Consider the following 17,412-nt stretch of genomic DNA (forward strand, 5'->3'; position numbering starts at 1 on the left):
AGTGTTGAAAAGCAAAGAAGTCACCTTGAAGACTAAGGTGCATCTGACCCAAGCCATGGTGTTTTCACTTGCATCATAGATGCATGCGAAAGCTGGACAATGAATAAGGAAGACCGAAGAAGAACTGACGCCTTTAAATTGTGGTGTTGGCAAAGAATATTGAATACGCCATGACTGCAAAAAGAATGAACAGGTCTGTCTTGGAAGAAGTACAACTAGAATGCTCCTTAGAAGCAAGGATGGTGAGACTACGTCTTACATACTTTGGACAAGTTGTCGGGGGGATCAGTCCCTGGAGAAGGACATCATGCTTGGTAAAGTACAGGGTCAGTGAAAAAGAGGAAGACCCTCAATGAGATGAATTGACACAGTGGCTGCAATAATGGGCTCAAGCATAGCAACAGTTGTGAGGATGGCACAGGACCAGGCAGTGTTTGGTTCTTTTGTACATAGGGTCGCTATGAGTCGGAACTGACTCGACAGCACCTAACAACAACAACAACATGATCCATCTAGAAAAACAATTTCTTAATGACACAGTGAGCCAACTCAGCTGAATAAAAATTAGAAACACAAGACATCATATTATAAAATTAGAAGTATGAAAACTACATCCCATGGGCCAAATATGGCCTCTGTCTGTTTTTGTACAGCCCTCAGGGTCAACCACTCTCCTCACCCCTACCTCCTGGCAATGACGGATCAATTTTCTGTCCTGTGGTTTTGCCCATTCTGGAATGCCAGATAAATGGAATCATAAATTGTGCAGCTTTTTGAGTATGGCTTTTTAGACTTTCACGCACATGATTGCACATGTGCACTCCCACAGCTGTCTCACACACACTTTCATACATGCACTCACACACACATGTTCTTACACATACACTCTCACAATTTAAAAATTTTTTTTATTATTATTGTACTTTAGATGAAGGTTTACAGAACAAACTAGCTTCTCGTTAAACAGTTAGTACACATATTGTTTTATGACATTAGTTAACAACTCCACAACATGTCAACACTCTCCCTTCTTGACCTTGGGTGCCCTATTACCAGCTTTCCTGTCCCCTCCTGCCTTCTAGTTCTTGCCCCTGGGCTGGCTGGTGTGCCCCTTTAGTCTCATTTTGTTTTATGGACCTGTCTAATCTTTGGCTGAAGGGTGAGCATCAGGATTGACTTCATTACTGAGCTAAAACGATGTCCAGGGACCATACTCTCAGAGTTTCTCCAGTCTCTGTCAGGCTAGCTAGTCTGGTCTTTTTTTGTGAGTTAGAATTTTGTTCTACATTTTTCTCGAGCTCTCTCTGGGACCCTCTATTGTGATCCCTGTCAGAGCAGCCAGTGGTGGTAGCCAGGCACCATCTAGTTGTACTGGACTCAGTCTGGTGGAGGCCGTGGTAGTTGTGGTCCATCAGTCCTTTGAACTAATCTTTTCCTTGTGTCTTTAGTTTTCTTCATTTTCTCTTGCTCCCAAAGGGGCGAGACCAGTGGAGTGTCTTAGATGGCCGCTCACAGGCTTTTAACACCCCAGATGCTACTTATCAAAGTAGAATGTAGAACATTTTCTTTCTAAACTACGTTATGCCAGTTGAGCTAGATGTTCCTGAAGACCATGGTCCCCACAGCCTTCAGCCCAGTAATTCAGTCGCTTAGGGAGTTTGGATGTGTCTATGGAACTTCCATGACCTTGCCTTGTACAAGTCGTGCTGGTTTCCCCAGTATTTTCACACACACTCTTAATACACATATCCTCACATGCCCACTCACACACGATTTCCCACATGCATTCTCACACCTGTCTCACACATCTCTGTCTCACACATGTACTCACACATGCATGTTCTTACACGTATGATCTTACACTCTCTTACACACACATACACATGCTGTCTCATGCACACCCTCAATACCCACCTTCTCACATCCTTACACACATGCTTTCACACATGCATTCTCACAACACACCCTTGCACATTCACTCTTACACACACGCTCACAGTCACACATTCAGTTTTGCAGACACATTGTGTCACATATCTACTCACACCATCTTATTATCAGCAGAGCAGGATATCACTGCCAGAGACAGATAACCAGTTTTCAACCAGGCCCTGAGCCAGGTTGCAGAGTGTCTGTGGGACAGCCTCCTGATTCAGCAGCCCCTGGCAGGTACCCCAGGTAGGCAACTCTAGTCAAATAGCTAGTGGTGTTTGCCTGATGGTGGTGGTCAAGACACTGGGCCTGGGAATTAGCTGGCCTATTGCAGAATCCTGGCCATGTCACTGACAAGCAGCTTCTTTCACATCTCTGAGCCTTGATTTCCCCATCCATAAAATGGAGTTCATAATAGTGCCCACCTCATAGGGTGGTTATGTGGATTTATTGAGTTAATGCCTGTAAAACACTTAGCAGGTGCTTGACTCAGAGTAACAGTGCAATAAATAATATTCCTAGAAATACTAACAGTAAGGCAGAGACTCCAGCTAATAAAGAAACTTGTTAGCTTCCAGTTTGCAATTTGGAATGACAGGTGGGCAGGGCCATGGTGCCTGCAGGTCTTCAGCCCAGGCTTATAAAGTGGGACCAGCATCGGACTTGCAGGGCAGGGCTCGGGACATATATCCATATGAGCAGATAGTTGGGGGCTGCTGAGCTGCACCTTCCTAACCGAATCCAGCCCCTGCTTCCAAAGTCTCCCCACTCCTGTAACAGCCCTGTTCTTGGTTTTGCAGCCAGAGCCCAGGCCTGGAGACCTGATTGAGATTTTCCGCCCTTTCTACAGACACTGGGCCATCTACGTTGGCGATGGATATGTGGTCCACCTGGCTCCCCCAAGTAAGGACCGCTGTGCTGGGCCCAGGGGCTGGGAGGAGAGGGAGATGGGGAAGCTGTGGTAGCAGGGGACCCTAACATTCTCCTTGCTCCCCGACTGGCTGTTGGTTCCTGAATGTTAAAAGATGTCCGCTTGTTGTGGGGCAGTGGTTTTCAAACTTTGCCCCTTGGAACCCCAGGGTTTCTGTAGAGGGGCTGAAGTGGGCATCCAATGGGGTAGCTCTGCTCTTCTGTGTTTTATGTATTATGACTTTGTATAAAACAGGTTCAACTCTTAGGTGTAAACTCCCTGGAAAGGGCACAGGTGTTTGGGCAGACAGACTTGGTTATGAATCCAGTTTCTACCCTCCAGCCTTGGTTTCCTTGCCTGTAAAATAAGGCTGAAAATACTTAACTTGGAGAATTTTTCTTCAATTTTCTTACAATTTCTACTTAAGGTATAACATAAATATTTTAAAGTGCAGAAATATAATAAGGTTTGCATTGGTAAATTTCTAAAAATCTATCCATCTTCATAATGATTACCCAGATCAAGATACAGGACCCCAAAAAGGCTCCCTCATGGTCACCTCCTCTATAGCTCCCTCCCTCCCCAAAGGCAACCACTATTCTAACTTCTCTGATCATAGATTAGTTTTGCCTGTTGTAGAACTTCATGTAAGAGGACTCACACTGTCTGCTTTCTTGTATCTGCTTCTTTAACTCAACATCATTTCTAGGAGTGTCATTCATGTGGTTGTATCTAGCAGTAGTTCTTACCTTTTCATTGCGACGTCTTTTCCACTTACATGAATATACCACAATTTGTCACCCATTCTTCTGCTGATGGACATCGTATGGTTTCCAGTTTTTGGTGACTATGAATACAGCTGTTATGGACAATTCTTGAACGTGTCTTTTGCCCACCTTTTACTTTTAACCTCACACCGTACTTTATAGAGAAATCAGAAGTAATCGGAGTTGACCTCATCTCTTTTGCCCCTGGTTAACCAACATCTACAGCCACAGAGTCTGCCTTTTCTTCTGTTAAAGTGCAAAAAGTGCCCCTGCCCTTATCTAAAAAGCTAGCTCTTACCTGTGGGCCCTGGATTGGCTCCTTTCACTTTTATAAGCATTTTGCTCCTCAAATACCCTATCCGCTCTATATCATCATCTTTTCCTTCTCTGTTGGGTCATTCCGATTGGCGTAGGAACATCTGTAGTATCTTCTGTTAATAAAACAAACACATACCCCTCTTGACCTCACATCCTTCTTGAGCTAACCCGCATTAAAGCAAATCTTATTACAGCATTGTCTGCCATCACCATCTCTGGCTTCTCATTTCCCGTTTGTCTTGGTTTCCTAGCACTGATGTAGCATAAATACCACAAGTAGGTGGATTATAGAACAGGAATTTATTTTGTCACAGTTTAGAAGGTTAAAAGTCCAAATCAGGGTCTTGACCATGTTGATTCCTTCCTTGCTGGTAGCCCCAGGCATTGCTTGGTTCCTTGTTGTTTCTTGGCTTGTTGACAATCCTCACATGGTGTCTGTCTTCCCTCATGTGTGTGTCTCTGTGTCCATTCTGGTCTTTTTATATCCCAGAAGTGATTAGATTTAGGATCAACCCTCACACTGGTATGGCCTCATTAAGATAACAAAAGAAAAACCCTATTTCCAAACAGGATCACATCCACAGGTACAAGGACCAGGAATTCAACACATATTTTGTGGGGACACAATTTAGTTCATAACACTATTCTCTTCGCATTCCCCTCCACCCAGGCAGTGTTTTTTGCTCCCCACTGGAGTGGCTCTTATAAAAGTTACCAAAATACTGTCCACATCTTGCCAAAAACAAAGGTCACTTTTCTGACCACAGCTCACTTGGCTTCTCTGTAGCATTTGACATGAGTGGTCTTTCTCTCTGTTCTTCACCTGGCATCTGCCTTTATTCTTTCCTCATTGTGCCCTTCCTTTTTGGTCTCTTATGGGGGCTCTTCCTCTTCTCCCACACCCCTAAGTGGGGCGTAGGCCTTACTCTCCACAGATGACCTCATTGGGTCCCCAGGCTTCCAAAACCTTCTAGTTACCGATGTATCCTAAGCCCATACCCTCAGCTTGGGCCTCCTTGCTCAGCTTCAAACTCTTATAACCTCTTGACAACTTAGCATTTCCCCTTGGGTGTCTAATCAACATCTTGAACTTGACAAACCCCAAATGGAAGGCCTGATGTCATCCAACCCAAATCCACTCTTCTGTCCTTCCCTGTCTTCTGCATTTCATTAGATGACACCATCCATTTACTCTGGCCCAAAACCTAGCAGTCATCTTCATTTCCTCATCCCATATCTAATCCTTTAGGAAATCCTGTTGGTTTTGCCTCCAAAGCAGACCCCAGACCTGCCTTCTCACCATCTCTGCTGCTATACCCGTGGTAAAAGCTACCATCCTCTCTCACCCGGATACTATCGCAGCCCCCAGCTCATCTCTCTGCCTCTTGCCCTCTCATGTTCAGTCCCTCCTTACTGGGTAAACAGCATGATCATTCTAAAGTGTAAATCAGACCATGTCACTCTTCTCCTAAAGTCTCAGTTGGCTTTTTCATCACATGTAGAATAAGATTCAAAGTCCATATCCTGACCTATTGGGCCTGGAGTGGTCTGGCCTCTGCCTGCATCTCAGAACCTCATCTTCCTCTTCTTTCCTCCTGGGTCTCTAGACTTCAGCCTCAGTGGCCTCCTGGCTGCCCCTCAACCATGCCAAGCTCCTTCCTTCCTGAGGTCTTGCTCTTGTTGTTCTTTCTGCTGAGGATGCTTTTCTCTGGATCTTAGCACAGCTATCTCCGCATCACTCAGGTCTCAATTCAAATATCCATTCCTCCCCAACGTGAGCTAGAGAAGCCTTCTTTGGTCATCCTCTCCTCTGTTACCCAACTTAACTTTCTCCATAGCACTTTTAGTACTTAAAATAAAATGCTAAAGTATCTTATTTTGTTTGGTTGTTCCTTGTCAATGTCCCCTCACTGGACGATGAGCTACTCAAGGGCTAGCTCATTCCACGATCTCCAGCACCTAGTACAGGCCTAGCACATAGTAGCCCCCAGTATCCATTGACTGTTTGCACCAAATAGGTGTACTTGGTGAATGGGAGTCAGTGGTCAGACATGACAGGGAGCCAGGTGGATAGGTGTGTCACGAAACATTGCAGAGTGACTTGTGTGTGGCAAAAGACACCTCTACCTACATCTTCTCATTCAAGCTTCACAGGAATCTTGTGAGATGGTTGAGGCAAAGAGGACTGACCTCAGGCTACTGAGAAAACTAATTTCTAATTGTAGAGATTAGAGTTGGAAGGGAGCCTAGAGAAGAACTCCAATAATAGCAGCAGGTGACACTTGCTGAGCACTTGCCCTGTGCCAGGCACGTGAAAGTACTTTATGTGGCCAACTCCTTCCATCCTCGCAGCTCCGCGTGTGGTGGGGACTATTGTCATCCTAGTTCTACAGCTGAGGAATTGGGGGCTCAGAGAAGTTAAGTAACTTGCCCAAGGGCATGTTGCTGGTGGATGGTGGAGGTGCGACTCAAACCCTGGCAGTCTGACTCTTGATTCTGTGCCTTGAACATGATGCTATGCTGCCCAGTGGGATGGTTCCCAAAATTTAGTCATTGCTTTACTAGCATCATGATTTTTTGCCATATCCCCATGCCATTTCTATGATTGTTTGCTTAACATTTTCTTTAACAGATTAACTTTTTTTTTACTTAGATAATTATTTTTAAAGGAACATTAAATTGCTATACAGATGTGTATTTGTGTATCAATTTTAGCGTGTATTTGGGTCCTCCCACAGCGTTGGCTCGGCAAGGTTACTTGACAGGTCAAGACCACTCAGCCAGAGTCAGAACCCAGGATTTCTGACCTTTTGCTTGTGCACCCTTGTACCACTCACTAGGGTAGCACCTGGGGCACAAATATTAAGGAGGCCCTCACTCTTGGGTGCAAATCCTGCACTTGCACAACCTTGAGAGTGAGTGCCTCTTTAAATCTTGTGCTCTAGGCATCTTGCTTGCCTCACACAAGTCCAGGCCCTGCCACTCTCCCCGCCTGGGGCTGAACCTGGCAGGGCCTCAGGAGCTCACCTGGTCCCATTCCCTCTGTACCCATGCTGACCCTTTCCATGAACTCAGGGCTCAAATACAGCATCCTTTATTTATTTCAGTTAATCCCTCAAGCACCACCTGCCCTCTTAGTAGCAAGTCTGAGTCCCTTAGATTTTCCAAAGTCCCAGGACTGTACTTGGGACAAGGGGTTCAGTCCTCTTTGGAAGGCCAAGCAGAGCAGGACCTGGAGTCTGATCAGTCCCTCCTGCCATTGCTTGTTGCTGTCACGTGCTGTCATAGTTGAAGCCTGGTCCTGCTCAGTTCAATAGGTGCACAGCCACAGCTGCTCTTTGAGGGAGAATGAGCCACCTCTCGTGATGCCAGCCCAAAGCTCCCGGATTCCACCTCTTTAGTTCACAGACACCTTTTCAGCCATCATGCCCAAAGCTTCCTCTCCTCCTCCCACCATACTAGGAGGGTGCCCCGTCTCTGTACTGGTGTCAGCTCTCCCTCACAGCCATCCTGTCCTCGTGTTGAACCCAGACTCCTTCTCTTTAAGGTGATTTTATTCCTGGAGATTTGTTGCTCCTTCCAGCTCCTGGGCCTTGGCTGGGGCTGTGCCCGTGTACCCACTCACTTCACATCTTAGGAAGCAGCTGTGGGGTTTGGTCCCTTTGCTCCCAGGAGGGTGGGGACTCCTTGTCCAAGCCCATCCACCTTTTCTGCAGTAATCGGCTTTGCTTATATCAAGGAGTTGTAGCCTTGATGGAATCATGAAAGGGTCACATCTGTTCCCCAAGAATTTTGGATGTATACTTGGCCCATATTTGCATAATCAAGAGGGCCACGCAGGTGTCACAGGGTGCAGAAGGTCAGCTTCTCTAGGTTATGAAAAAAATTATAGCAAATCATGGAACTTCACACTGCTCATTTCAGGAAACCAGGGCCCAGAGACCACAAGCACCTTCTCCGAAGTCAAACAGCATGGTCCGACCCATCCCCTTGGCCCTTCTACATGTTGCTCGTCCCCTCGTGGATGGTGCTGGGGCCAGCTCAGCCCCTGTGGCCCTGGGAGGACCAATCCTTCAGTTTCCTCTTTGTGGATCCACAGGTGAAATCGCTGGAGCTGGTGCGGCCAGTGTCATGTCTGCCTTGGCGGATAAGGCCATAGTGAAGAAGGAACTGCTGTATGATGTGGCTGGGAAGGACAAGTACCAGGTCAATAACAAGCATGATGACAAGTACTTGCCACTACCTCCCAGCAAAATCATCCAGCGGGCCGAGGAGCTGGTGGGACAGGAGGTGCTCTACAAGCTCACCAGTGAGAACTGTGAGCACTTCGTGAACGAGCTGCGCTACGGAGTCTCCCGCAGTGACCAGGTGTGTCCTCAGTCTGTGTCCCCATCGCCAGGAAAACTAGCTCTTTCCCTCAGCTGACAGTGGCTGGGCCTCTGCTGTGGGCTGGGCCAGGGTGGAGACAGAGGCATGGACAAGGCCAGAATAGCAGAGATGGAATGTGCTTGGTCTTACATCTCCATGAATGGTAAACCTCCTCTCCTGGATTTCTCTCTTCCCCGAGTCCTTTCTTCCTCTGCCTTTCCTGGCTGGGGGCATCTACAGCCCTGAGTGGGGGAACAAGGGCCATACAAACAATAGAGGAAAAGTGAGCTTGCTATTTCTTAGCGCTTGCTTGGGCTCGTGTGGCGGCAATACTGAGTTAGACCAGCTGTTGATGTAGGTATATATATGGACTCTTGTGACCAGCAGTGAGTCACTGCAGTTCAGTGTGTTGCCTCATTTGAGCAGAGCAGGGGGTGTCAGCCTGAGGGTGGGTGGGAGGGTGCATAATCACGTTTCTACAAAACACTGTCCTCAGCCCTGCTGAAATGCAAGGGTCAACCCAGGAGACCCCGGCGGATACCATTTTGTTCATTTACTTGGTTTGATTTTTGTTCATTTATTTAGTATTGCCCCCTCTCTTCTTTGAATTTCTTTCTCTCCTGGATAATTAACTTCTTTCCCATTCTCTCTCACTTCTACATTTTTTTGAGGGGGCAGGGGCGGGGAGGGGTAAGAACATTGTTTGGAAAAGTTCTTAGATGCTTCTTGATGCAGGAGAGTATGAACTTTTTTTTTTTTTTTCAATGAACTGTTAAGGTTAAGTCTGTCAGGTCATTTATTTTTATATCTGAGCACTGGTCTCTTCTTCCTTGGTCCGTGTGGTGGTCAAGAGCGTGGGCTCCTGGAATCAGCTATGGGGTGGATCTGGGCTCTGCCTCTTGCTAGCTGTATGACTTTGGAACAGTTATTCAAACTCCCGAAACCTTGGTAAAGTACCAGTGATAATACTGACTTCAGAGGGTTACTGTGTGAATTAAACATGAGCACGTTTATGCTTAGCACAGTGCTGACTCAGAACATGCACGTAATACGTTGTAGTAGTAAAAGTCATTATAATTGTCCTCATCTTCATTTTTTTTTTGCTTGGTTCACCCAGTGCCCCCTCCACTGGCCTCTTTGGGCCACAGTGACTTGGACAGGGAGGCATTCACCAACATCACCTGCAAGGATTGCTCTCAGCTTTCCCTCACACTGCTGACAATCAGCTGTGTGTACTACGCTGACCCCATGTTGGCTAGCTGGTTCCTACTTCTCTCTACTGTGAGATATTAGAGCTCTTCCAATGGGTATCTTTTTATTGTTTTTCCTTCAGTCAAATGTGTTATTCTTCTTCAACAACTATTTACATATATATGAATGTGAAAGGTACTTAATTTAAAAACTGAGTACCAAATACACATCTAGCTAGGTAAGGAAAGGGTAACATTGCCAATGATTTTTTATTTATTTTATTGTTGTACTTTAAGTGAAGGTTACAATTCAAGGTAGTCTCTCATACAAAAATTTATACATACTTGTTATGTGACCCTAATTGCTCTCCCTATACTGTGACAGCACATTCCTCCTTTCCACCCCAGATTTCCCATGTCCATTCAACCAGCTCCTGACCCTCTCTGCCTTCTCATCTCACCTCCGGACAGGAGCTGCCCATTTAGTCTCATGTATCTACTTGAGCTAAGAGCATACTCTTCATGAGTATCATTTTATGTCCCATAGTCCAGTCTAATCTTTGACTGAAGAGTTGGCCTTGGGAATGGTTTTAGTGGTGGGTTGACAGAGTCTGGGGGCCATGCTTTCCGGGGTTCCTCCAGTCTCAGTCAGACCATTAAGTCTGGTCTTTTTACTAGAATTTGAGTTCTGCACCCCAATTTTCTCCTGCTCCAACAGGGACTCTTCTGTTGTGTTCTCTGTCAGGGTGGTCATTGGTGGTAGCTAGGCACCATCTAGTTCTTCTGTCTCAGGCTTTTGCAGTCTCTGGATTATGTCGCCTTTTCTGTCTCTTGCTGTGGCAATGTTTGATGAAAACTCCAGGGTCTACAGGTCACGATCTCGATTAAACTTCCCTGAGAGTTCATAAGAGCTTCCATCTGAGGAACTCAGTGGGCAGGGCCATAAGAGGAACTTCATCAGTACCTGTATATTTTCAGGTTAAAAAGATGGTATAATGATAGAAGGGATCTGGGGGATGATGGCACCCTGCACATAAGTCTCTTGGGGATAACAACTTTCAAAACGTTTTTCGCTTGAGTTACACTTGGTCCATAGCTGTCATCTTTGTATCATTCTTCACCAGCATCCTAGAAATTCCTTTTAATTCTCTCCTGAATTAATGCTTATTTTTTCGGTAGCTCACATCTTTCTCTTTCTTGGTTTATTCCCTTGTTTTAGCAGAATACCTCCTTTAATAGTTTCCTGATAAAGGGTGCATGGGGGGTAAAATTTTAAAGACCTTGCATGTCTGAAAATGTCTTCATTTTACCCTCAAATTTATCGATAGTTTGGCTGGTATAGAATTCTAGGTTGGAAATAATTTTTTCAGAATTTTGAACGCATTGTTCCATAGTCATCTAGCTTACGCTGTTGTTGTTGAGAAGTCTGAAGCTGTTCTGATTTTTGATTCTACTTTTTCTTTTAGAAGCTTATAGAATCTTCTTTTTATCCCCAATATTCTGAAATTTCACTATAATATGCCTTGTATAGGTCTATTTTCATGTATTGTGCTGGGCACTTGATGACCCCTTTCAATCTGGGAACTCACTTCCTTCAGTTCTGGGAAATTTTCAATTTTCTCTTCTCTCATTTTGGAACGCCTATTATTTGGGTGTTGGACCTTTAGTTCAAACTCATCCAGTGGCACAGTGGAAGAAAGGCCTGATGATTTGCTTCTGTAAAACCTAGAAAATGCTATGGAGCTCAGTTCTACTCTGTAACACATGAGGTCTCCATGAGTTGGAACTGACTCGGTGGTAATGGATTTGATTTTTTTAGTTTGGACCTTTAGACTGCTCCTCTAATTTTCTTTTCTTCTCTCTCCTGTTTTCTGTTTATTTTGTTTTTTAATTAGAAAATTAACATTTATTGGTAGATTAAGGTATAATAGAAGTTTAAAAATGTAGCAATGACAATATCAGGATAAAAAAGAGAAACTTTTGCTGAAAACAATCTGATTTCATTGATGGTGATATTTCATAAGAATCAAGGCCTTAGTTCATATATGGTTTCCACTTCGGGCAAATTTCCATACTCTTGTCATCAAAAGGAGTCCTGGTGGTGCAATGGTTAAACACTTGGCTGCTAACCAAAAGGTTGGCAGTTCAAATTCACCAGTGGCTCTACAGGAGAGAAGACCTGGCGATCTGCTCCTGTAAAGATTACAGCCTAGGAAACCCTATAGGACAGTTCTACTCTGTCATGTAGGGTCCCTATGAGTCGGAATTGACTCAACGGCACACAACAACAACAACAACAACATCATCAATAAACCTTAAATCTAGATTACCATACAAGCTTGGGAAGTAAGATACTCTATGAAATTCAGGGCCCTACACTAGGAAGATTTGATGGATTTACAAAATATATCTTAGTCACCTAATTTCTAGTTATTCTTTCTGCGATTATTAATAAAATGAAGAACGAATTTACAAGTTTATATCAGTAGAGCATTCTTCTGTCAACACAAAATTGTTACAGAATTTACTAAAATACATATGTCCCCAGGCACAGGTAATATTTAGAGGAATCAAATAAAATTCCAAATCTTGAGATAGCAAAAGAACGAAGAAATATTTTCTACCATTTACTCTTTTTATAAACAATAATTCACCTCTTCTTGCAAAACAAAACAATACAAATCAGACTTATCACACTTTTCTTTCTCTGGCTTTAGCCTTCTGTACCTTCTCATCTACCTGAAAGAGGCAAATAACTGCAACAACAACAATAAAACAGCATAAATAATTCTACTTGATCCCATCACAGAACTTAAATGAGAATATAATACAGAACAAACAGAGGTGTCATCTGTACAGTTTCCAAAGATTTCCTCTTTCATTTCTTGACCTGGGATGAGAGTTTCTCAACCTTGGCACTGCTGACACTTCTGGCATGAAAATTCTGCATTGTCAGGGGCTGTCCTATTTATTGTAGGATGTTTAGCAGCATCCACGGCCTCTACCCATTAGATGCCGGTAGCACAATGCACACCTTCTTCCTTCATTTGCAAGAAACAAAGATATGTCTGTTGCTGTTATTAGTTGCCATGGAGTTGATTTCAACTCATAGCGACCCCATGTGTGCAGAGTAGAACTGCCCCATAGAGTTTTCAAGGCTGTGACCTTTTGGAAGCAGATCGCCAGGCCTGTCTTCCGAGATGCCTCTGGTGGGTTCAAACCACCACCATTTCGACTAGTAGTTGAGCACTTAACCCAGAGACTCCCAAGATGTCTCTAGACATTGCCAAATTTTCCCTACAGGGAAAAACCCTACCAGATTGAGAACCGCTGACGTGCTGAGTAATGATCATAACACACGCTATGAGCCAAATTAAAATACAGCTTCTACATGTGTCCAACCTCACCCGAGGTGATGGATTTAGTAGAAACCGGCAAATGTCTGGTGGTGCTCTGTAAGAGCTGTCAAAGCAGCCACTCTCCTTTTTGTTTCACTCACAAGGACATTGTGTTTGTTTTAAAGAATCTTGTCAGTCCTTATTTTTATTTGAGCTGGGTTCTTTGAAACAACAGACTAGATCTTCCTTCCATAGAATGCTTGTGGCTCATCTAACTTCCAAGTAAGAAAGGGACGCAATGGATTTAATCTATAGTTTGTGTTTCACATGGCTGAGAGTATTGTAAAATAATAGAAGTTTAAAAATGTAGTAGTGACAATATCAGTATAAAAAAGAGAAACTTATGCTGAAAACACTCTGATTTCAACCTACCTAAAAAATATGTTTAGCAATCTTTTGAAGAGTAGTGTCATAGATTGAATTATGTCCCCCCAGAAATGTGTGTATCAGTTTGGCTGGGCCATGATTCCCAGTATTGTGTGGTTGTCCTCCATTTTGTGATTGTAATTTTATGTCAAAGAGAATTAGGGTGGGGATTGTATAACACCCTTACTAAGGTCACATGCCTGTTCCGATGTAAAGGGAGTTTCCCTGGGGTGTGGCCTGCACCACCTTTTTTCTTCCAAGAGATAAAAAGAAAGGGAAACAGGCAGAGAATTGGGGATCTCATACCACCAAGAAAGCAGTGCCGGGAGCAGAGCGTGTCCTCTGGACCCAGGGTTCCTGTGCAGAGAAGCTCCTAGTCCACAGGGAGATTGAAGACAGGGACCTTCCTCCAGAGCCAATAGTGAGAGAAGGCCTTCCCCTGGAGCTGACGCTCTGAATTTGGACTTCTAGCCTACTAGACTGTGGGAAAATAAATTTCTCTTTGTTAAAGCCATCCACTTGTGGTATTTCTGTTAGAGCAGCACTAGATGACTAAGACATGAAGTCTTCATACTGAATAGTACTTTAAAAAAAAAAAAAAGCAATCTGGCAGCTATACTTAAATGAAGTCTAGTCTGTGCCAGATAAAATAATAAGAGAAATACAAATTGAAGATGAGGTCAGTGGCAATATGGATATTACATATATTACATTGTATATTACATCAATCTGGATAAATTGTGGGATGTTATTTTAAAATTGCTGTAAATGAAACCATATTTCTATACAAATATTTTATAATCATTCTTATTTTGTAACCTCTCATGGTCTAAATTCAATTGCTTTCGGAATAACACTGCTTTTCTCAACTTCCTCTTTTATCCACTTGCAACATTGCTGATAGTGAAGGAAGAATGTTAGCCTTTCCCTTTTTCCAGAAACAAGTCAGACTTCATTAAACTGTGACTTAGCTCAGAGAAGCTGTGTAGCATAAATAGCTAAATGTATACGGTCTGATCAAATTTCAATTTGCCCGCTTTTAAAAAAGATTTCTTAGCATTTCTAATGAGGGACATTTTTTCTCTCTTATAATATTCTGATTTAAGATCTGTGACCCATACCATGTAGCCCTTCTTCATGATCAGAAATCCTGTAATGTCAGGACAGTGTCGGGGCTGGACCCATCAGCCTTGCAACAAGAAAATTATCAATGGCATTTGAAGGTAGCGCTGACTCTTGTTGGCAGATCGTTTTCCCCATAAAATTTGCACTCCACAAACAATAAGGTCATTGTTATTTTCCTTGACAAAGTAACTTTTGTATGAACCAGTTGCATCAGCGTTTGTTCTCCCACTATGAGTTTCTGTACAGAACTAGGGACATATTGTTCCTCCTCCATTATCTGCAAACCATTTCTCCCTGACACATAGCTTAGTAAAGAAAACGCTGGATATAAGTGATTTTATGCAGGTTCTCTAGCAAGTTAACCCAACAGAACCACTGCTGCCAAAAAACTCTGTCAAATTCCCATTTAGAGGAAGGTTTAAAGACTGACCAGCAGTTGAGCTCCAGGTCTGTAGCTTCATCTAAACTTTGTCATCTGAGTTCTGGCTGCTAAGTATGGTTTGTGTTTCTCCAGATTATTTCTGTTTGTTATGTCTTCTATTTTAGAGGCCTTCCTCCGATGTCTGGTATCCTTGGTGGTATGCTCATGGTTAACTCGGTAGTGAATGGAAGCTCTGACTGAGTAGGCGACCAGTGGCTTTTTGACTTTGAGTTTTCACTGCAATGTTATCTGGGTGGTCTGTTTGTCTGCAAACTCCCAAAATTGGCATCTTTTGTTGTTGCCACTTGGGCTGGTCAGATTCCCAGAAAAGTCTTCTAATACTCCTGCTAAGAGGTAAAGTTCTGGGAGTAGAGAGGGATAGTAGGGCTGGGAGTCTCACCTTAGCATTTTTATGGTCTCTCAATCCTTTTGTTTATGGTAAAATACCCATATCTTTACATGAGATTCTAGATTTCCATGCCCCCAAATACTCTGTTTTACACTCTCCAGAGAATAAACTTTCAGATTTTTGCTGGGGTAGGGAAGGAGGTTCATGGACTTAACTGAAGCTCTCTCTCTTCCCTCCCACTTTCAGAGGTAACTATGGTTGCCAGTATGTGATCCTTTTTGAGGATTCTGTTGTATAAATGGAAACCCTGGTGGCGTAGTGGTTAAGTGCTATGGCTGCTAACCAAGACGTTGGCGGTTTAAATCCACCAGGTGCTCCTTGGAAACTTTATGAGGCAGTTCTACCCTGCCCTATAGGGTCACTATGAGTTGGAATTGACTCGAGGGCAACAGGTTTGGTTTTTTTTTGGTTGATTGTATAAATAGGATTGACACTCAGCTTTTTCTATTGCTGCCTTCGGCTTTAGGGTTTTCTGGGTCTGCTAAGTCAGTTATTACTTTTCCATCTATTTTATAGCTTCCACATTTTTCTGCTGTTGTCTTTTCTTTTGTTCTCTTCATCCTTGTGTAATTACACTTACAACAAATGCTTTCCTTTACTTACTGGGTTTCAGAGTTTCAGAAGGGAGTGAAATTTGACATATATTCAATTTTTACCCTGAAGTTTACTCTTACCTTTCAAACTCCCTTTTTCTACTACTGCAGTCAATCTGGAGCCCTGGTGGTGCAATGGTTAAGAGCTACGGCTGCTAACTGAAAGGTCGACAGTTTGAATCCACCAGCCACTCTTTGGAAACCCTATGGGGCAGTTCTACTCTGTCCTGTAGGGTCACTATGAGTCGGCATCGACTCGATGGCAATGAGTTTTTTGGTTTAGTTTGACAGTCAATACAAGTCAGATATCCTAATAACTTTAAGCACATCACCATCATTCATATTTGAGTCAGTTACTTAATATGTGAAGTGTGCCTCTGTGCCTGGTAGACTGAGCACTGGGGATGCAGTGACAAGACAGGTGAGGTCCTTGCTCTCCTGGTGGTCACAGCTCATTGAGTTTTCATAATAGCAATTCTCCTCTACTTCACACTTACCTCATGTTCCTAGCTGGCCATCATGGCACTGTCTCCCTGTCTTTTCCACAGTCACCCTCTGGGGATTTATGTGCTTTAAATACCCACAGGGCCAAGAAAGTTTCCCACCTCCAGTTCATGTGAATTCCAGGCCAGCTGACTCCATCCACTGATTCTTCCTCACCTGGCCCTCTCCTCCCCTCTTCCCTGCCAATATTTATTGACTCTTGAGTGTGGCTGGGGAGGCCAAGGGGGCATGTGAGGTGACCTGAACTTAATGTCTCTGTTAAAATGTATAAGGAGCCCTGGTGGCACAGTGGTTAAGCGCTTATCTGCTAACCTAAAGTTCAGAGGTTTGAACCCACCAGCCACTCCGAGGGAGAAAGATGTGGTAATCTGCCTCTGTAAAGATTACAGCCTTGGAAACCCGATGGGGCCTTTCTACTCTGTCCTATAGGGTTGTTATGAGTCGGAATTAACTCACTGGCATTGGGTATTGGGTTTGGGTTGAATGTACAGCCTGTGCTCAGATTCCTGACATAAAGTCTGACTCCCTCTCTTTTCTTTGCAGGTCAGAGATGTTGTCATGACAGCCGGCATCGCCGGAGTGGGCCTGGCAGCCATTGGCCTCATTGGAATCATGTTCTCAAGAAACAAACGGCAAAAACAATAATTTGAAGACACTGCCTTGTCAGCAGTGACTTTCAAAATTGAGGGGATCTCGTTTTGCTAGAGGGTTTGGGGTTTGTTTTATGGATTTCATTCTGTTTTATAATAAGGCTTATTTTCACAGAATAAAATAAAGCCCAGTGATGGAAGATTTTATTGAGGGAAATGCAACAAGAATGACCTGGTGTGAACTCTATTCCTGGTGACACCAGGTTGTGCCTTGGTCCGGTTGTGGTTTTCTCTCATTTTCTTTTTGAGGGCTGTGTTCTTTGGGCTCTTTTCATTGCAGGAACCCAAGTCTAACTCCAGTTAACCTCAGCTACTTGGGTGTGTGGGGGATAGACGAGGGGTAGGATAAATCTGACTGATGTACATGAACAGGAACCATCAGGCAGCCAGGACCCTCCGTCTGGAACTAAATCCAAGATGGCTCCTGGCACCTCAGCAGCTGGAGTCTGTAGATATATATG

General features: G+C 43.8%; 1 protein-coding gene across 4 annotated transcripts in view; it reads left to right on the forward strand.

The window, feature by feature from the left end:
* PLAAT3 (phospholipase A and acyltransferase 3) overlaps nt 1-17,079 on the forward strand; it is a 26,746-nt gene extending 9,667 nt beyond the window's left edge. For all 4 annotated transcript variants that reach the window (XM_023738241.1, XM_023738239.1, XM_023738240.1 and 1 more), the window contains 3 exons: nt 2,733-2,835; nt 8,027-8,295; nt 16,845-17,079. In XM_023738241.1, coding sequence (XP_023594009.1) covers nt 2,733-2,835; nt 8,027-8,295; nt 16,845-16,946 — 474 coding nt within the window. In that variant the 3' untranslated portion in view covers nt 16,947-17,079. The remainder of the gene's footprint in view (nt 1-2,732; nt 2,836-8,026; nt 8,296-16,844) is intronic.
* Nucleotides 17,080-17,412: the final 333 nt, after the last annotated feature.

The sequence above is a fragment of the Trichechus manatus genome, unplaced genomic scaffold (genome assembly GCF_000243295.1).
Source record: "Trichechus manatus latirostris isolate Lorelei unplaced genomic scaffold, TriManLat1.0 scaffold00113, whole genome shotgun sequence".
In the NCBI taxonomy this organism is placed as follows: domain Eukaryota; kingdom Metazoa; phylum Chordata; class Mammalia; order Sirenia; family Trichechidae; genus Trichechus; species Trichechus manatus.